Source organism: Myotis yumanensis, unplaced genomic scaffold, assembly GCF_028538775.1.
Source record: "Myotis yumanensis isolate MYYU_CA2020_CCGP unplaced genomic scaffold, mMyoYum1.0.hap1 SCAF_2, whole genome shotgun sequence".
NCBI classification, from domain to species: Eukaryota; Metazoa; Chordata; class Mammalia; order Chiroptera; family Vespertilionidae; genus Myotis; species Myotis yumanensis.
In genome coordinates this window covers 17,088,332-17,108,755 of record NW_027223753.1, presented here as the reverse complement: position 1 = coordinate 17,108,755, position 20,424 = coordinate 17,088,332, and the positions used below count along the sequence as shown (strand labels likewise).

At 50.5% G+C, this 20,424-nt stretch overlaps 1 protein-coding gene across 2 annotated transcripts in view; it reads right to left on the bottom strand.

Moving 5' to 3' along the window:
• Positions 1–1,956: 1,956 nt before the first annotated feature.
• Positions 1,957–20,424, bottom strand: part of WDTC1 (WD and tetratricopeptide repeats 1) — a 55,762-nt gene continuing 37,294 nt past the window's right edge. The window contains exons 6-16 of one of the 2 annotated variants that reach the window (XM_070404466.1): positions 18,499–18,686; positions 15,611–15,793; positions 14,701–14,795; positions 14,178–14,293; positions 12,821–12,896; positions 12,089–12,197; positions 11,129–11,302; positions 7,849–8,084; positions 6,197–6,374; positions 5,103–5,295; positions 1,957–3,914 (exon numbers count right to left, since the gene is read on the bottom strand). In XM_070404466.1, coding sequence (XP_070260567.1) covers positions 3,717–3,914; positions 5,103–5,295; positions 6,197–6,374; positions 7,849–8,084; positions 11,129–11,302; positions 12,089–12,197; positions 12,821–12,896; positions 14,178–14,293; positions 14,701–14,795; positions 15,611–15,793; positions 18,499–18,686 — 1,746 coding nt within the window. In that variant the 3' untranslated portion in view covers positions 1,957–3,716. The remainder of the gene's footprint in view (positions 3,915–5,102; positions 5,296–6,196; positions 6,375–7,848; positions 8,085–11,128; positions 11,303–12,088; positions 12,198–12,820; positions 12,897–14,177; positions 14,294–14,700; positions 14,796–15,610; positions 15,794–18,498; positions 18,687–20,424) is intronic. The other variant, XM_070404467.1, reaches the window with a different exon arrangement.

Below are 20,424 nucleotides of genomic sequence, written 5' to 3'. Positions count from 1 at the left end.
GGAGCCATCAGGCAGCTGGTTCCACAACCATCAAATTTCACAGAACTGGACAGTGCTATTCATCAGGCATGGTGTCAGATTCCTCGCATCACCTTTCAACATCTCGTGGAGTCAATGCCAAGAAGAATCGCCACAGTATTGAAGGCAAAAGGTGGCCCAACGAAGTACTGATGGGGTGGTCATAATCATCTGGCCACTCAGTGTATATATAAAGATTAGTAATCCCAAATGAAAGGGAACCCGTAGTGCAGTGTTCGGCAAACTGTGGCTCGAGAGCCACATGCGGCTCTTTGGCCCCTTGAGTGTGGCTCTTCCACAAAATACCGACTTCTGCGCATGGGCCACGAAGTTTCAATCGCACTGTACGTGCGCGCCCGCATGTGGTATTTTGTGGAAGAACCACACTCAAGGGGCCAAAGAGTTGCATGTGGCTCGCGAGCCACAGTTTGCCGATCACGGCCCTAGTGAAATCTTCCCTTGGCTCCTCCTTGCTTACAGGATTAAGCCTACAGTCTCTCACCAAGCCCAGGGAGTCCTCCACAATTTGACTACCCCTTCATCCATGGGCCACTCCTCCCTCTGCAGTGCAGCTGAACTGAATCATTCAGGCTCCATCAGGGATTTCAGGACTTTGCACTACACTCCCTTGGCCTGGAACGTTGTCTTTCCCTTGCCTGGTCAGCAAATGTTTCGAAAAAGCTTCTGCAGACGTCAATTTGGGAACACAGAGGAATGACACCAGCCCATAGCACTTGCTTCTGGCAGGACCTCTTTCCTGTCAGTCTCCTGCACAAAGCTGAGCATACCCCACTGTCCCCAGCCTGATTTTCAAATATGCAAACAGAAAAAATAAAATTTCAGTAGTGAAACTATTGCTCCTACAGTACCGAAGCACAGTTCCCAAACTGTGCATCAAGGCACCTTAGGGTGCCACGTTAAATTCACAGGGGACACATAGAATCTTTAAAATTTGAGATAGTCAACATCTGTTGGCTATGGAGAGAACTGCTAGTTCAAGGCAGTTCACAGTTTCATCATTAGGCTGTGCTACATTCTTTTGAATGTCCTCTTTGAGAACCTGCGTTTTTAGTGGTCACTATGATAAAAAGCAAATAGAAGTCAGTGTGCAACAGGAAATGAGGTGGTGGTTTCCAATCTGATTAGAGAGTTTGACATGTTTTTCAGTGCCTAAAAAGCACACGGATCCCTCTAATTATTGTAGTTATTTAAGAAATAAATAAAATATTGTTTCATTTATATATAGTATTTTTTAAATGACAACTGGCTTGGTAAGACAAATTCTTATTGATTCAACTACTTAATAAATCAAACTGTTAGGTATTTCTTTTGGGTTAGGGGCCCTTATGAAAAAAATTACTGAGACACTAATGGTGGGGGTAAGTGTGAGCTGAGAAAGTTTGGGAACCCCTGTTCTAAGAAATCCTTCAATCCAGGACACATAAAAAACCCTGCAGGCTGTGAAATAAATTGAGTGGGTTATAACCAGCATTTTTTCTCATTAATACAATAGAATGGTAAATAGAACACACTGCATATAGCAAGAGTATTACTGTGTAAAACTTATGGTCATTGTATACATACAAATAAGCATAGGTATCTTAGGTCACAATGTCTATTTCTTGTTTGGGTTCTAATTTAAAAGTTTGGAAAACCACTAAGACCCCTAACCTCCTTATTTTATGGGGGAGAAAACAGCCCGGAGAGTGAGAGCTGATTATTGCAAATCATAGCCAGCCACCAGTTGAGTGCCGGGCTCTGGACTGAGCCCTGCTAGGCTGGGCGGCCGCTCTCACAGGCACCCTCCCAGGGCAGGCCTCACTCTGCCTGCTAGAGGTGTGGCTACTCAGAGTCACAGAGCTACAGCGGTGAGGGATCAGGTACCCTCACTTTGGTCCCAATACCCATTTGCACCACACAAATGCAACCAGCCATACCTAGAACAAAACGGTTTTAATCAATTGCGTCACCCTCACTCTCCTGGGAGCGGAGCAACAAAAAGGCTCGGCTCCTGCCCCCAGAGAACAGTAAGGCTTATGTGTCTCTCCACACTGCAGGGCCAGGGCTGGACAGGCAGGGCACAGTGGGGAGGGAGGGAGGAAGGGTGAGTGGAAAGCAGGGAGAGAGGAAATGGTGGGCAGCTCGAACACAGGAAAGCAAAGGGGCCCCTGCTGGTCTGTGGGCCCAGGGCCCAGCCCCAATACTCCTGGCTCTCCCCTCCTTGGCTGGAGAAAGGTCATGAAGAAGAGACGGGGGAGCAAGTCCCAGCAGCAGGAGGAGCAGCAGCTGTTTCCTTCGCCAATAAATAGACTTCATTACCAAGGAGAAGAGAGGGGTGGAAAGAGGGACGGGGTGGGAGGGTGGGAGAGAAGCTGCCACCTGTGTTGCTGGGATTAAAGCAATGACGAGATAGTGCCAGACCCCCCACCACTATCCTCACCCCCGTGTCTTCTTAAAACTGTGAAAAAGCTTTTAACGTGGCCCTCCTGTCTCCAGGGCTGCTCTGAAGCCTGACTGAGAGGAGGCACCTGGCAGAGACAGGGGCGGAGGGAGGGAGAAAAAGAAGGGGGGCTGCTTCTCCCCAGAGGCTGCAGCTGGAGGGCTGGAGCCAAGTAAGCACTGAGGGGAGGGAGGAGGGAGAGGGGAAGAAGGATGAACCAACTACTAGGAGCAGCTCCTGAGCTGAGCGCCAAGGAGGCAGAGAGAGGGGGGGCTTGGTGAGTGGTGGGGTGACCGCTGCATCCAGTGTAAAGCTTGGGGCTGCTGAGGAGGGAGGGGGCTGAGTTAGGACTTTCCCATCTGAGTGGCTCAGGAGACTCCCCCTCCTCCCCTCAGAGCAGCACGGGACGGAGAAAAGCCATCACTTCTTTGGTCTTTGTGGCGGCTCTGCATGTGGGTGAGAGGAAGGGGAGCAAGGGCAAGAAGGGCCCTTAGCAGGGAGCCCCGCCTCAGCAAGAGTAGGCCTGGCTGGGAGCTCTGGCAGAAAGGTCACAGTGAGGCCAGGAGCGCCTGAGAAAGGAGAGGAGCCGTAGTGTGGAAGGGCTGGCAGGGGTGGGCAGGGTACAGTGTGGTGCCCCCCCTCCCCCGCCAGGGTCCTCCAGGAAAGGCTGAGTACCCAGAGGTGGCCAGTGAGAGCAGGCACAGTGGCCTGGCCTTGCCCGCACCAGGTCCAGGGCTCCCATCCTTCCTTCTGCTTCCACCCTGACACAGTGGCTCTGGAAGGAGGGTGGGACCCTGTCCTTTTTCAGAGCCTTCCCTGAAGACCACGGAGGAGGGAGCTAGCCTTGCCAGTCAGGGAGCAAGAGTGGCAACAGGTCAAGGCTAGCCCTTATGGACTGGGAATTCCAATCCCCTTCCTGCTGCCAACAGAAGGGTAGGGCAGCCCTTGAAGACAGCTTCAGCCTGAGGCAGGCCAGAGTCCTCCAGGGAGCTGGGAGGGGAGGTGGGGGGCAAAGGGAGGGGCTTCCCCTCCTGCTCTTTTGCTCAGGGCTGGGGTCAGTCAAGGGCAATCTGCCCCAAAGTCTGAAAGCCAGCAAACTGTAGCAATCCCCACCCCCAATGCCAAACTAACAAACAAAACAGGGGAAATGAAAAAATGGGGGTGGGGGGAAGACAAACCAAAACAGAACCTCCTGCTCTTCTGCCCAGGGTGGAGGGTCCAGCCAGTAGCAGGGGCTGGGGACCAGGGCTAGGAGGGTCTAGCTGGGCCGGCACTGCACCTGGCCCTCGGAGCTGTCCTCATCGTCAGAGGCCCCAGCACCCCCACTGCTCAGGCCTGTGATCCGGTAGCCCATGTTGAGCAGCATCACTTCCAACGGGTCTGCGTTCATGCGCCGCTGGTTGGCCTGGGAAGCGCCCTCCATGTCCTCCACAACTCGGCCTGTGAGGTCTTCACTCTGTGGGGGAGGGACACCAGGATGTATAGGAGAGGCACACATATGTGTGGGGACAGACACGCAGGCTGAGCTATACATATGGGGGGGGTGCACACCAGATGTCTGTGGGTTTCTATCGGCTTGTCCATATGTATACATGGATAGAAGGAACATACACACTGGGATATGCATGGGACACCCACCAAGACATATGTGAGGGATACCCACATGGGAAGGGACACAACACCCTGAGATATATGTAAGGGATGCACATGCTGGGATAGATACTGGGGGGAATGCACACATCAGTGTATATATGGGGTGGTCTGCACCAGAAAACAATTGGTACACACCACATCAGGACATGTACACATGGGTATATGTGAGGGAGAACACATACCAGCAGATGTTGGGCACACATACTGGATACCTAGGGAGGGAGGTAAGACACAACTCCCCATTCTTTGCTGTTGCCACTCCCATCAGCCCTTCCTTTATCTTTCTTTTCCTTTCTCAAGGGAGGGCCCTGTAGGCTCTCTTTAAAATTCCAAGAAAATTGACTTTGGAATTAGACACCACCTGCCTTCTGTTTTGCCAGCTGGGAGGAGGGAGGAGGTGGGACAGAGGGCCCTGGAAGCCTCAGGCTGGCCCACCTGGCTACCCGCCCTGGGGGTGGAAGGGGCCATACTGTCCTCCTAAGCAACCTTTTGAGGTGGAATGGGTCACTCCCATTCCAGTGTGGAGATGATCAAAACCTGGGTCAGAGATGGTTAAGTCCCTTAGGCAGTGAGTGAAGGGACCAGGATTCACGGAGGGATAGGCCTCTGCAGAGCTTCTGGGGGACACACCACAGTGTTATATGAGGGGGGTACCTAGGGAGCCTGGGGTCCCCTTCTCATGACCGGTGCTGGAGCTGGTCTGGCTCCCTCCCTGCCCTGCCCTTGGTTACTGTGTCCTGTATGAGAGACACATCTTTACAGCTTGCTCAAAGATATGGCCCTCAAAGCCCTGGGACTTCCCACTGTATTTGCAACTGTCAGAACTCAATGGCTCCTACCTTCATAGCCTTGAGCCCTCGAGGGAGAGCTCACCCACCCTCCGTGTGACCCATTTCCCTTCGCAACCCTCACAGGCTCAGCGAGGCCCTGCACAGGGTCCATCCCTACCCTCCACCCTGTCTGGCTTCGGCCACCTTGTCTACACCCTCACCTCTGGCCGGGGATTCCACAGCCGTACAACAGGGTCGATGCCGCTGGTGGCCAGAAAGCAGTAGCTGGGGTGCGGCTGCAGGCAGTTGACAATGGACTCGTCCCCCTGGAGCACGCGGACTAGGTTGGTGGTCTCCTTTTCCCAGATGAAGAAGGAGCCATCGTCAGAGCCACTGACGATGTACTGAGCGTTGCTGGCGGGGGGGTGGCAAAGGGCAGGGAGGTCAGGTGGGGTACTGCCCTACAGCCTCAAGGAGAGGCTGTGTGGCTTAGGGCAAGGGGACTAGGGGATTCTGTATCTGCTCAGCACCCAAACTCCAAGGTCTTCACTTGACTCAGTACATGGTAGTCCTCCCCATACTGCAGAGCTCCAGTATCTGTTTAAGTGTTCTCTTAACTCAGAGCCAGGGAATGCCTGGGTCCCTCCAAGTTACTAACCCCAAACTACATCCTAAGCTCCTTGGGGGCCAGGATCGGGTCGTGTGTCTCTGGGAACACCCTAAGCCTTCCTTCAGTGGTCCTGCCTTCCTGGATTGAGACTCCACATTCTACACACTGTGGACAGTTAGGGGGATCTTGGTGGAGATTCTCGATCCATGTTCATGTGTCTTACCTACCAAAGAAAGTGCAACATCTACAAAGGAGGGGTGGGGTGATGGTGTGTGGGCAAGCTGTCCCTCAGTACCTGGGGCACTGTTCTGACCATGATAGGTGTGCCAAGACTGCCAGCCTCTGAAGGCCCTTGCCTCAGACCTCCAGCAGAAGGAGGCTCCAAGCACCCAGATAAAAGAAACCAAGCTCCACACATGGAGGCAGAGGGAGGAGGAAGTGGGAGACGGAGGAACAGTGCAGCTACTGCATTGGATGCTCTTATGGATTACCTCATCAGGCCTCCTCACTGTGGCTCCATGAGTGGGGGTTAGGGTTTTATTTTACATGTAAAGAAACTGAGGCCCACAGAGGTGAAGCCGTTTGCCCCAGGGTACAGAGGCAGAGCTGGGATTTGAGACTTTTCTAGAGGAAGTATGCCCTCACGTCCCCCAACCTCCTACTGCCCAATCAGGCTGTGCCCTGCTCCTCTTCAAGGCCTCAGACCTGCCAAAGAAATTGGCCTCCTTGATATCCGTGGTGGTGTTGCAGTGGCCACAATAGCGGAACTGGTAGTCGTAGCTTCGTTCCCGCAGCACCATCTCATCTTCTGAGATGGAGTCCTTGCGGCTCGTGCTGCGGAGGCGGACTGGGCCACCGCCACCACCAGCTCCCTTCTTCTCCTCTGGGGGCAGAGAACAAGGAAAGGTGAGTGTCCAGTCCCTCTCTCATCTTCCCCCTCCCTTAATCCTGTTTTCAGCCCAAGTACTTGCACTGTAGACTACCGCCCTCTACCCCTACCCTAGAGAACTGGGAACGATCGTGGGAGAGAAGCTTCTTTGGACCCAGTCTTTGAGGACATTAAAAACGAGACCTCTGATGCCCCAAGGATGCGCAGGCGCAAGGTCTGTTTCTGTGGAGGTGAGAGGCGGGAGGGGTGGGTGAAGCACTACCAAGAAAGCTTGAAGGGATGATTTTTCTAAACAGATCCGTAGTTCTGAAGGCAGTGAGGTCCAAGCCCTTCCTTTCTAGAAGACAAGTTATCATGGATCCCAACTGAGGCTCTGATGGATTAAGGGCCTTGGGTAAAGTCACACCAATTTTCTCAGTGCCTTAAAAGTGCCTTGTCCCTGCCTGCTTCAGGGCCTTTGCATGTGCTGGTCCCTATGCCAGGAACTATTCATCTCCCATAGCTACACTTTGTATCTAGTTAACTCTTCCTTCTCACCCTTGAGATCTCAGCTTAAATGTTTCTCCCTCAAGAACCCCAGACTGCCGTCAGGCCCTCCCTCATACGCCGATGCCATATCAGGTCCCCATGGCACTCATCCCACTCTTAGTTTCTCCTTCATCCCTTGGTTCCATCACTGGCTATAAACTCCACGGATGCAGAAATCCCATCTGACTTGTTCACAGCTGTATTCTCAGGACATAGCACAGTGCCTGGTACATGGTAAATGCTTGATAACTTCAAACAAATGAATCACTGGCATGATTAATAAATTGCAAAGGAGAGAGGTCGGAGTCCATGTCTGCCTCCAGTGAGCTCACCTTTCATGTTTATAGACCACACTACAATCACCCAGCTTGCTCTCCACAGCTAATGGAGTGAGCTGAGCAGGGCTTCAATGCTCTCTGTGCATGTAAGGCAGCAGGTTCAGAGGCTGTGCTTTGCCCAAGGTCACGTGGTCACCACATGGCAGAGTCGAGACTGGAACCCGAGGCTCCGCACCCTGCATCCAAGGCATTCCCACTGTCCTCTGCTGCTGTCTCGGTTGCAAGTGTGCCAGCGGGAACAAGCACAACCCTGGCAGCTGCCCCTCACTCAGATGCCCAAGGCCCTGTCTGTGAGGGTGTGAGAGTGCCCTGCAACCCACACGTCCTGACTGGGCTCGGCCTACTCTTATCCCGAGTCCCAGGCACTACCCCAGGTAGGCTATTGCTAATCCTCATAGAACCTGAATGGGAAGTGCTTCCTTCCTCATTTTCAGATCAGGAAATTGAGTCTCAAAGAAACCAAGTGAGTGTCTCAAGGTCACATGGTTTCTGAATCAGCATCTGAACCCAGGCCTCTCTAACCCCAGAACCAGGTCCTCTCCAGAATGTCATGTAGCACCTCAAACAGAAAGAGTGACAGCCCCTCCTCGGTGCCCACTCACCACCATCGTTTTTGGAGAAGAGGGCGGCCGTAATGTCACGGCCCAAGGCATCACAAGCGCTGCTGTGGGCCTGCTCCGGGAACTTTCCTTTGAAGTCATCCAGGCACTCCAGGGCCTCAGCCACGTACTTGAGCTCAAAGAGGCAGCGGGCCAGGCGGAAGTGTGCCTTCAGATGGCATGGGTTTAGGGAGATGGCCTTGAGGCAGTCTCTCAAGGCATCGTAGTGGTCACCATCCCTGGATAAGAGAGTGTGGCTTGGAGGTGGGGCCACATGGCAAGCAAAGAATCATCCTCACTCAGTCCCCACTTTCTGTGGCCACCCCAGCTCATCTCTGACAGATCTCAGAGCAAGGGTACTTGGGGATGAAGAGAGTCTTGGCTCAGCCCAGGAGACCAAGTATGTTAAGGAGGCAAGCCAAGAACCCTGAGGTCTTGGGGGTGGGGTGGGAGGTGAGTGTATGGCAAAAGCCAGTGTCAGGCTGCCCTCTGCTGGACATAGCATGCACCTGCATACCCGTTCACCCCAGGCACCCGCAGCTCTGCAGCAGAAGGCCTGGCATCTTGCCCATCTCAGGTTCCCCAAGCCCTCCTTCCCTCTTCCTCCATGCACCTCTTCAAATCTCCCTGACTGGCCTTCAAAGCCATGTCCAAGGCAGGGAGCCCTCAAGGACACTTTTGGGGTCTGGGGAAGCCAGAAGTGCCAGGCGGGAGACTTAGGGTCTGACCAGCAGGCAGTAAGTCCTCTGCCAGACCCCCTCTGTCCTGGCTGACTGATCCACAGCAGCTGTGGCCTCTACCTCCTGGGGCTGGAGGATGGGGCCTGACAGACTGACAGAGTCAGCTTTCTGGAAGCTGATGGTGGTGGTGGTGGGGCACGGGGGCGGGGGGGGTGGGGGTGGGGGTGGCTGGCGGCATTCACACCAGGAGCTCCAAATCGTCCCCGCTCACTTCTCCAACCTCTTGAAGCACGGGTGAAGGGAAGTAGAAATGTTTCTTTGTGGAGGAGTGAGAGGGGCGGGGTCAAAGGAGAAGCCCCTCCTTCCACTCTGTGCCAGAATATAAGATACACCCCCCCCAGCACCCATAGCCGGTTCCCACCTCTCATCTGGAGAGCCAGACGGATCACAGGAGCCACTTCTCCTTTGGGAGCTATTTTATTCCCTTCTGGGCTTAAGACTCAGCTATGCCAAGCAGCACGCCCAGAGCTGGTGGCTCCTCCACCGAGGCACAGCTCACAAGCCTCGTGCACAGGGCCAAAGCAGGCCCGACACGGGAACGTCCTCCTGACCCTTCTCTCCTACAGCACTCAGGGGAGCATCCATCCCTTGCAGCAGCCATGCTCAGACCAAGAACAAGCAGCCCAGCCAGTGTGGGGCAGGAAGGAGACGGAGTGCTTCCATGGCGTGGCCACTGTCAGAACCAGTGGCTGTGATGAGGGAGCCGGCGCTGTTTAGAAACCAATTACCGCCTGCAAGGTGCCCCTCAGAGCTCCTGGGGAGAGCCAGCCAGAGACCAGCCAGGAGCCAGAGGGCGACAGCTCCCACTGCATCCAGGAGCAGATGGCAGCCCTGGGGAGCCTGCCCTGGACAGAATGTGACATTCTAGGGGTCACTGGCAGGCATGTGAGAGAGAATGAGGAGCGCGCAGCCTGGCCCCAGGGCTCACCCATCCAGACGAACTGCCAAATCAATCTCCCTGAAAGGACAGCCCTCAGCACATCCCTCTTCTGCTCAAAACTCTTCAGTAGCTGCCCATCATCCACTGAATCGAGGCCAAAACACAGCCACTGCCCTGCATTCCAAGTCCTTCCCAGGCCGGCCCCAGGCTACCTCACAGACTCATCTCCTGCCAGTCCCTTCCCGAACCCTCTGCTCCAGCCAAATGGATTTGTTGTTCTGCAAATAAGCTCTTCAGTCAGTCCCCCACCCCCAAGCCTTTGTTCATACCATTTCATCTCCCCGGGAATGTCCTTCCCCCACAGTCCCCTCCTCCTCTTCATCTCCTTGTCTAAGCCTGCCCACACTTAAAGCCCATTCAGCACCATATCTTCCCGATGCCCAACTAAAGCGACCCAACTTTTTTTTGAACGGTCAGACCATTCAAAAGGACCTACTGCTTCCTGCCTCTCTGATGACAGACCATGTCCCTGTCTGTCCCCTGTCCAGAGGCTGGGCACTCCGGAGCACAAGAACTTAAAGTGGCAACTTTGTGTCCCTAGTACCTAGTGCATAGTAGGAGCTCAGAGAACATGTCGAGGGCACCCATGGGTTGGGAATTTATCAGCCTCTCTTAGCAAGAATGCAGCAGTGAAACAGCTCTCAGGCTAGAGCCTGGATGAGGACCCACCAAACGGCTGGGACAGTGTGGTGAAACACCTCAGGCTGGCCCTCAAACAGTCATCGCCTGGATTTGGCTGCCATCTGAGCCCTGGCAAGCTCCTGATGCCTAAGCTAAGGCCTGTGGGGTAGCACCTTCCCAAACCCCCACCCACCATCCTGCTGACTTGGGTGGGTTTCTTAAGCTTCCCTCTCTGGCCTGCCTAGTTGCAGCCAGACGATGGCACACCAGCTGGCCTGTCTGTCTGGGCAGAGCCGACGGATGCCAGACGGAGCAGAAATGGCTGTGGGCCCAGCTCTATCCATCTCTAGTCCTGGCCCTGGCTGGGGGATGGGGTCTGCCTGCTTGCCTGCTGGTGCTACAGGCAGAAAGGGCTGGGGGCCCTGAGGATCCCCAAAGATAAAAGGGTACTTTAAGATATGGACCTACTCCTTTACCACTGGCCACTACAACCCAGCACGACCCACAGCCAGCTTCAGATATCTGGGATCTTGTTTGTGCTTGGTCCAAAGGGTTTAAGAGCCAGGGAAGCACTCCCCAAGGTCAAGGAGTGGCAGAATCATTTTAGACAAATATTAACTGAATTCACCAATTTCCATCTAGCAAGATTCAGCTGCTCCTTCAAAGTCCAACTCCAGGCCCAATTCTCCAACAGTTGGGATTAACCATTCTCTCAATTCCTACTTCCCCCGTGACCACAGCACTTAATAACAAAGCACCACGTTGAAGCTACTTGTGTGCATATTCCACTTAACTGTGAGCTTCCCTGGTGCTTGAGACACCCTGACTAATGGGTCGAGTGTCTGCCCACCCCCAGCCTAGCCGAGGGGAGGAGAGGCCTGGGCCCAAGAAGCCTTAAGAGGCTGCGGGATGTCTCTACCACCACCCAGGGCTCTATCGGGCCCATTGCCTTCACCCCTTGCCCTGGCCCAGATCCACTCACCACTTGCGCTTCATGTAGGCAGCAGCTCGGTTCCCGTAGAGCATGGCGTTGTGAGGGGCCCTCTGTACAGCCTTGCTGTAAAGCTGAATGGCCTGGGTCCACTGCTGGCAGGCGAAAGCCTCGTTCGCTTGCTGCTTCACACGCTCCAGGTATGGGGGCAGCTCTACCTGGGGACTATGGAGGAGGCAGAGCCAAGTCAGGCCAGTCAAAGAAGATCAGAGCAGACCCTCAGGAAGTCTGTAGCCTTGTCTGAGGGTCACCCAGGCTTTTTTGGCCTTTGGGGTGTGCACTATCATCTAGAAGAGGGGACCACTCCTATCCCTGGCCTGAGTTACTGTGACAGGTAATGGGTACAATTCCAGATACTCTGAGCCAGTAAACAAACAATTGAGGCATAAATGAAGCAGTCCTAGACAGGTTTAAGGCAATTTTTAACCAAACTCCTGGGCATGATAGTAGCTGACCCCACCTGTCTCTACACGGACCTGAACCCTGTGACCACCCAAGTCCCTCCCATGGATCTCTCTAGAAAGAATTCTGTTTCTCTCAAGGGCTAGAGGACTTGAAAACCTCTGTATCCAAAGCCCAGCACAGGACCTGACAGAGAACTGAGGTCAGAAGATGCTATGGGATGGAGAAAAATATAACAGGAGAGGCCCATCTGTGTGGGGCCCTTTAGGAAGGAGCTCAGTGAAACGAGGCACTTAGCTTCTGGGTCCCCTGACCACAGCTTCTGGTCCAAGAGACCAGAGTGTCAGTCTGAGCATGACTGGAGTCCTACCAGGTACGAGTGGCATTGGGACCATTAATCACCCTCCAGAAAATTATTTGCCCCAGTCCTCTGACTCCGGAGTATGTGCCTGGGTGGGGGTCAGGAGGAAGGGTTATAAGACATACTCCTCCCTCTAGTCTATAGTAGTTATTGGGGCTGGGAGGATTGGACAAGTGAGCTGGCCTCACCTCACATGTCCCCTACTCTCTGGCAGCCGGAAGCCATTGCTGTGAAGGTGCAGGCCATTGGACACGCCGTTGGACACACCATTGGTGGACATCTTGCCATTCTGAACTTCTGGCAGGGGATGGAGAGAAAGGAATAGCAACAATTCAGGAAGAGGTCCTCATATCTCCTTGGCATCCCTCCAGCTTCCATCACAGGGTCTGTTGGTTTCATTGTGAGGCCATCCTGCCAGGGTAAGATCTATTCCCAGAAAGCAAGTTTTTGCAGAGCGGCAGGCAAGAGCATTAAAAAAAAAACACGTGCGCCCTCTGCTGGCTGAAGAGGGACACAGCTTCAACTTGGCATTACCCTTAGCTGGAGTTGGGGATGGGAGTAGGAGTTGGGGGTGCAGACGTGTCTAAATCAACTTTAGGCTCCAGTAAGAAATCAATGAGGAGACTGATCTAGGACAAAAAGGGAAGGGAAACTATATCAGGTCCTCAAGAGCCAACCATGGAAAGAACTTGTTTTTTCAGAGGGAAGTGAAAAGGGCTGTGGCACAAAGCCCTTTGACAGATTTCTGCAACCTATTGTTATCTTCTGTTTTACTGTACAGGTAGTGTATTTCAGAAAATCTACTCCTTTTGGAGGATCGCAGCCACAGCCCAAGGTAAGGGGCAGGTTTCTTAGCAGAGGTGGCACACACTCAAGCTCCCCAGCAGGTACTCTAAAGGACACCCCAAGGGAGAACTTACCCCCCGAGGAGTGGCATTTTCTAGGCAGGAGGAACGTGTATGGCCGCTGCTTGTAAGTCAGGTCAAACAAATAGACCTAGAGGGGAGGGGTCAAGAAGAAATGGAGGCTGTGAGGTAAGCATGTGGCTGAGCAAGGCCTGGGTGCCTCTCAGGAACACAGTGAGTGTTGAGCAGGGAACCACTGAGCCAGGCTGGAAGGGGTTTTTATGGAGCAACCCTTAGTCAGGAAAGTCTTCCTAGTTCCTGCTGGAAATATTGTCATTAGTTAGAATCACATGTTTAAGTTGAAAAGGTCCTCAGAGGTCACAAAGTGAAATGTCTCATTTTACAGATGGGAAAACTGAAGCCTGAAAAGAGAAGCAATTTACCTAAAATAACACTGCTAGTTACTTCCCTCAGTAAATATTGTCTATTATTACTTAACATTTATTGACTTCCCCTTCTTTGCTCCAGGAACTTTAGTTGTTTTATATGACATCGGATTTCGTCCTAGAAACCCTCCCAGGAAGAGGTACTATTATCATCATCCCCTTTATATATGAAGAAATGTACACTCAGACTTTACTTTATCCAGGGCCATAAAAGCAGCATGTGACCCAGCCAGGACCCAAAACCAAGCTCTTAACCACTCTGCTAGACTGCCTCTCCACTCATCCTTATGCTACCTTTAGGCCAGATGATGGCTCAGCAATCTGAAGCCAGAGTTCTATTCTGAACTCAGGCACTACCTATTCTCCACCCCATTTCTTCTGTACAAAATCATACCTTGCCTGGTAATGTCATCAATTGTTTCACTTGCTGTGTCTCCTCTGTTAGCCTGGGATGGATTATATTTTGCATTTGTCTCCCTCATATTTGATAATGCTAGTCCCAGAATATGTGTTCAGTATTTGTAAAATAAATGAATTTATGCCAGGCTTAATAAATATCCTGACTGAGAACATGCAAACAAAAGGTTTAGCAACCTGCCATTATCAAAGAACACTTCCCAAAGCTGGCCCTAAACCAGAGCCTGGCTGCATGCCTGAACCCCAAGATCTCCTCCTAGGAAAACAGTAGATGAGGAAACCAAGGCTCAGAAAAAAGAGACTTGTTCCAAGTCACAGTACACAGCTAGTAAACAGAAGGTCAGCATTTGAAGATTCGTCTGTCAGTTCTAAAACTTATGCTCAAATAAAAAAGACCAGGCTAGGGCACCTGTCTGGGAATTCCAACGATACTATGTCATTCCCACATTTCACTATAATGGCATTTACAATAAGGCTTCTTGTCTGCATCATGGACGTGAGGTACACAGCCCTGGCTGCTGGGTATGGGGTGGTGGTGGGGCAGAGCCAACTTGGTCAGTCGTACATACCTGCTCCCCTCCCATGTTGACCAGCAGCTCTGTGCCACTGGGGCTAAAGGTCACATAGGTGGCAACCAGCACTCTCAGACGGTTGTTGTAGTCAGGCAGCTTCACTGGCAGGTGACCTGCAGGGAATAGTCCAGTCATTCTAGTGTGAGGCTCCCAGGACCCCCAAAAGGGGTCAGAGAGTTGTGTGAAATCAGCCATATTGATGATGATAAGCAATCATCTTCATCATAAAAACAGCAACAAGTGTTAAGACCTTACCATATGGACCGGGCTACTTTATGTGCTTTCTATCATTTGGTCATTACAACCCCATTTTATAGAAAAGAAATTAAGATCCATGAAGGGTCAATAATTTGCCAAAGGTCATATGATGGCTGGTTAATGGCAGTCAGAATTAAAGCCCAAGTATGTAGAACTCTCAAACTCTTGCTCTTGACCACTGTGCCACACCACCTGCCTGCACGCCCCAGAGTGAGCCAGCACCCAGCCAAGAGTTTGGGGCCAGAACTGGGCTGAGACCTACCTGCTACATAATACTGGGCTGCACCATCCGGAAGGGGCTTCTGCCGGTCACAGAAAGTGTGCACACCTGCAGAAGGGCTCTGCTTCATGCTCTTTCTGGTGGAAAGGCAAACCACATAGGTTACAATGCCTAGCACTACCCTGGCTAGATTAGACCACATTTTCTAGAGGAAAACCCAAGTTTGCATCCCTGAGAGAAACAGAAGGTACCTTTCTTCTGTATGTCCATCAACTAGACGGCTGTGGACACATACATTACAGTGCTTAACAAATAGATCCTGCCAACTGTCTTGGTCCTCATGACCACCCCATTATCCTCATTTTACTGATGAGCTAGAGCTCAAGGCCTAATCCAGCCATGTAGCATGTGAGGAGCAACAGAAGTTGCCCAAACCCGTGAATCAAAGTAAAGCAGCCACACGTTCCTGCACCTCTCCCAAGAGTCCATAAAACCCAGGCTGGCAAAGCTGCTCAGGTCTGGGACTTCGGTGGAGGTTCTAGTATATCCTACCTTTGTTTTTGAAAATAAATAAATAAATAAATAAAATAAACTTACATGTACATGAAAGCAATGCACATACAAGATTATAACTCTATACAAACAGTCATAGTAAAAGAACAAGCAGCAAGTATTATACATAGTAATTTCTTTCAGGTGATGGATTATGGGTAATTTTTAAATTATACTTTTCATATTTCCAAAACAAGCATAAATTAAAGTTTAGAAAAATCACACAAATTAACCTGTATAATGTTGTTAGCCAGCTTCACCCCAATAAATTCAGTAAGAAGGGAAGAAAAAATTTTTTTAAATCACAAAAATTAAAAAACCCACCTCCAAAAGAAGAGGGCATGGCAATGAGGGAAAGAGGCAGCAGGGACTTGCCCACAGGAGGCTGAGCTGTTCATACCTGTGGTTATGGATCATGCGAATGTCGTAGAGCCTCACGAAGGGCCCACTGGCCCCGACCGCCAGACAGTTGTTGTCCTGGGGGTTAACAGTGAGGCACTTGGCCTCCACCAGCTGGCCACAGTACTCTGTCAGGTCAATCAGCACTTCCGAGTGTTTGCTGTTCTCCCGAAGGTCATACTGTCTGTGAGAGAGGACAGAGTCAGGGGACTGGGTTCTGGGTCCCTGTGTTAAAGGCAGAGAAGAAGCCAAGGCCTTGTTATGCAAGGTGAGTGGGAGGGGCTCTGAACCAGTTTGTAAGAATGTCAAAAACCACTCTCATTTCTGCAGTGCCCCTTGTGTGCCAGGCCCTGTAGCAGTCTTCTAACAGTGCTTTATTCTAACATAACTCAGGGTAAACACTACTGTATCTTAAAAAAAAAACAAAAACCCAAAAACATGTCCGTATTATTGCTAAGTACTATTACTACTGATTACTAACAGTGAGAAATTGCTTTGTGTCCAGTATTGTCCCTCAGTGTTGCACATGTATTACCTAATTAAACCCTCACACCATCCCTTGGTACCATTAGAACACTGAGGTTCAAAGCAGTTAAATAACCTGCCTGGGACAACACTGCTACTAAATGTAGAGCTGGGATAGCTTCCTCAGACTGCTCTGCTCCTTAATGCTAATTCTTATTGTAAATCTAGTAGGAAACAAAAGAAGTATGGAGGTGGCAAAAAAGAGAATGTGGAGATCATCTAAGAGCTACCTAGAAACGCCAAATGCCAACAGAAGCCCAGGGGTCTCATCCAGGTAGGTGGCAAAGGTCATGCCAAACATCTACCTGGCAGCAATACACACCCCTCATTGCAACCCGGGGAGCTGTTCTGCTGCCGCTACACAGGCACATGCAATGACCTCGTCCCTGTTTGCCTTATCTTCTAAGTTAACTCTCCAGCTCAAAACTGCAGCGATTCCTCAGTATTTTCAGCATGAATGTACTTTTAGCTTACATTTTCCAAACTTTTCAGTCTGCTTTTCAAGATCTGATTTCACATCCCTCTCCAACCTTGTTCCTCAGTTTTCTAAACGGGTCAATTACACCGCAGTACTCTCTATCCTGGACAAGCCACGTTTACCCGCCTTCACAAACTCTGCTCAAGCTGGGAACCACTCTGCTTTACCTTGCCCATCCAAATCCCTGCTGTTTACCTTCTGCTAGGACACCTTCCCTGACCGTGCCTGCGCCGAAGTGCTGAGGCTCCTACACAAGATCCTTGATGCTCAGCTCTACCTGCTGTCTGACACAGCCTGGTCAGTCGGGGTCAGCAAGTGCAATGTAGAACTGTATTCACCACTAAACAAGTGCTTTCTGTCTTAAGTACAGCAGGTCCTCAAATATCGTTTTGTTGTTTTTTGTCCTTCGATGTTGTTTCATTATAGTGTTGATAAGATTCGTGGGAACTTAACTCTTGTTTATATCAACAAGGTTATGGTAAAACTGGTTTCCTTACATGTCATTTCACTTAAAGTCACAGAATCTATAAATGACATTAAGTGAGGACTTACTAAACCATTCTAAGGTTTTACTGGCACTATCTCAATTTCAATGCTCAGGCTAACAAGGGAGATACTATGGTGATTCCCATTTTATAGATGAGGAAACTAAGGTTCAGTGGTGAAGTGACTTGCCCCAGTCAAACACTGAGTGACAGAGGCAGGACTTGACCCTAGGTCTGTGTGACTTCAGTGCCCTGCTTCTAATTGCTGTGTTACAGTTTATATATGACTTAGCTACCTCTTCTTTGTAACAGCGGAGAGGGCACACGGTCCTACAGAGTTTTAAGGGAGGCAGTTAAGGCAGGTTGGGGAGATAAGGAAAAAGCTCTAAGGTCATATCTGAAGAGAGGAGTTAAAGAAGGACAATGAGACTATTTTAGGATGAAGGGAAGTAGAGGCAAAGGTGTAACAACACTGGCCACTGGTAAAGGGGACAGTCCACTTTGTCATTTCTGGGGGATTCTCCCCCTTATAGGCATATGCCCACTGACCAATTGTTCAAGAGAAATGTATCAAGTGTCTCTATGTGCCAGGCACTGTGCTGGGCTCAACGAACACAACCCAAGATAAGACAGATATGGAGCTGCTCTGAGAGAGTTTACTATTCAGTGAGATACAGACAAAAAAAAGTAAACCAACAAGTAAATAAAATAATCCAGCAGACTAGAGTTACAGAGGCAACAATAGGGCACTGAGACAAAGAATAATGGGGGAGGGGTTTGCTTTAGGGTGGTCAGAGAAGGTGACTCTTAAGCAGATCTCCTTAGGGCAGTGATGGCGAACCTATGACACACGTGTCAGAGGTGACACGCAAACTCATTTTTTTGGTTGATTTTTCTTTGTTAAATGGCATTTAAATATATAAAATAAATATCAAAAATATAAGTCTTTGTTTTACTATGGTTGCAAATAAAAAAAAATTTCTATATGTGACACGGCACCAGAATTAAGTAAGGGTTTTTCAAAATGCTGACACGCCGAGCTCAAAAGGTTCGCCATCACTGCCTTAGGGTAAGAGAGTCATAGAGCTGGGTACAGAGAAAACCAGCTAGAGGGAAGGGCAGTGTGAAAGCCCAGAGGAGGCAGACACTGCATCTAGGTGGTGGGAGGCCGGCAGGCCTGGATATAGTGCAGGAGAGGGAAGAGAGTGGGAAGGTGATAGTAGGGGAAGCAAATGTTCCCAGCTGAGTTTGTCCACAAACAGCTCTGGGCAGACTAATGAGGCCGGAACTCTGCTGGAGGGAAGGAGTCAGGCCTGTGGAAGGAAGTGGTATGGACAGGTGGGAGGGAGGAGCCAACATGCAGAGAGAGGCACTGGCCCCACCAACGCCTCAGGCCCTTACCGGATAAGCCCATCCTCAGCAGCACTCCAGAATGTGTTGGGCCACATGGGAGCCGTGGCGATGCGCTTCACCCGGTTTGTGTGGTCTCCAAACATGTGGATCGTCTCCTTTACTGTCAGGTCGTGGACATGCACCTTGGAGTCAGCTGCCCCCGTGATCAAGATGCGGTCCCCAGCGTGTGGCAGGAACTGCTCCGGAGAGATCAGAAGAGATTGCAGGTGGTGGAGGTAGGGCTGGCCATAGTTAGTGCCCTCTTTCTCTTTCCATATCAGGTAAGATAATGAGCCCATCCAAGACAACCCACCAGGAAAACTGTGGACCTCGAGCTTCCGTCCTCAAGCCTAAAGGTCAAAATCGGGGCTGCACCTTTACTTTGCCAGAGTCATCCTAGTCCTGACTAGACTACCTAAGGAAACATTTTCCTGATTCTTCCACAGGTAAGAGCTGAGTCCATGATTCTTAGCTGTCACCACCATGTGCTAGACAACAGGGCAGGTACTTTATCTTACTGATAGTTAAAATAAAATAACCCCATTAAAAACTGAGGTTTGGCAAACATTCAGCAGCACTGTCTGACTCCCATATGCCATACAGCCTCATGACCGCTATTGAATAGCCTGCGGGTTAAGTAATAAACTAGTCTTAAAATGAAAAGGACTTCCAGTGTTTTAAGGGAGTGCGTGTTTAAAATTGGTTCTAGTATTTCTGGAGAACAATCTGGCAATAGGTAGGAAAGATAAAAACTATTTCTATCTTTTGTTCCAAAATCCGAGTTCTGAGAAATGATTCCAAAAGGAAAACGAGACCTATGCAGAAATGCTCAGAGTGGAACTCATTATAATGACAAATGCTGGAAACAGCTCAGATGCCAGACCTTGGGAAAGGGCTGAGCACCAGGAGAATACATCTCATTGCGGCAAGAGCCCTGGCGGGCAAGAGCCCTGGCCAGCGTGGCTCAGTTGGTTGGAGCATCATCCTGTACACCAAAAGGTGGTGGGTTCAATTCCTGGTCCGGGCACATACCCTGGTTGTGGTTTTGATCCCCAATAGGATGGCAACTGATTGATGTTTCTCTCTCTCCCTTCTGCTCTCTTAAAAAAAAAAAGAGAACCCCCACCATTCTGATGAGCTTGAAAACAATACTAGACATAATAATAACAAAGCAGCCACATAATTTGTATAATAGTAATTTCTAAAACAATCCTCACCTGAGGGTATACTTATTGATTTTGGAGAGAGGGAGAGAGGGAGTTGAGAGAGAAACATCAACATGAGAGAGAAATATGGGTGGTTGCCTCCCGTGTGTGCCCTGACTAGGGATTAAACCCACAACCTAGATATGTGCCCTGACCTGGAATCGAACCCCGAGACATTTCAGTGTACGGGACGACACTCCAACCAACTGAGCCATATTGGCCAGGTCTGAATAATAATTTTTAGAAAGTATGCTGTCCTGCCCAGCTGGCGTGGCTCAGTGGTTGAGCGTCGACCTATGAACCAGGAGGTCAGAGTTCGATTCCCAGTCAGGGCATAGGCCGGTGTTGCGGGCTTGATCCCCAGTTTGGGGTCTTCAGGATGCAGCTAATTAATGATTTTCTCTTATCATTGATGTTTCTAGCTCTCTCTCCCTCTACCTTCCTCTCTGAAATCAATAAAAATATTGTTTTTTAAAAAAGTATGCTGTCCTATCACCAGTGTTGAGGAAAAGAAATATTTGGATGTGGTGTTGAGTTCTTCTCTTCTTTCTTGAGTTCAAAAGATTGGATTATCTTTTTTTCTGAACTGAAGTTTCTCAAAACCCACGAGGCTGAATGGTGTTGGGGCCGGGGGGGGGGGGGGGGGGGAGGGGAAGGGGGGGCACTCTGCATTCAAACAACTAAACCACTTGACCAGTGGTTCTCAACCTTCTGGCCCTTTAAATACAGT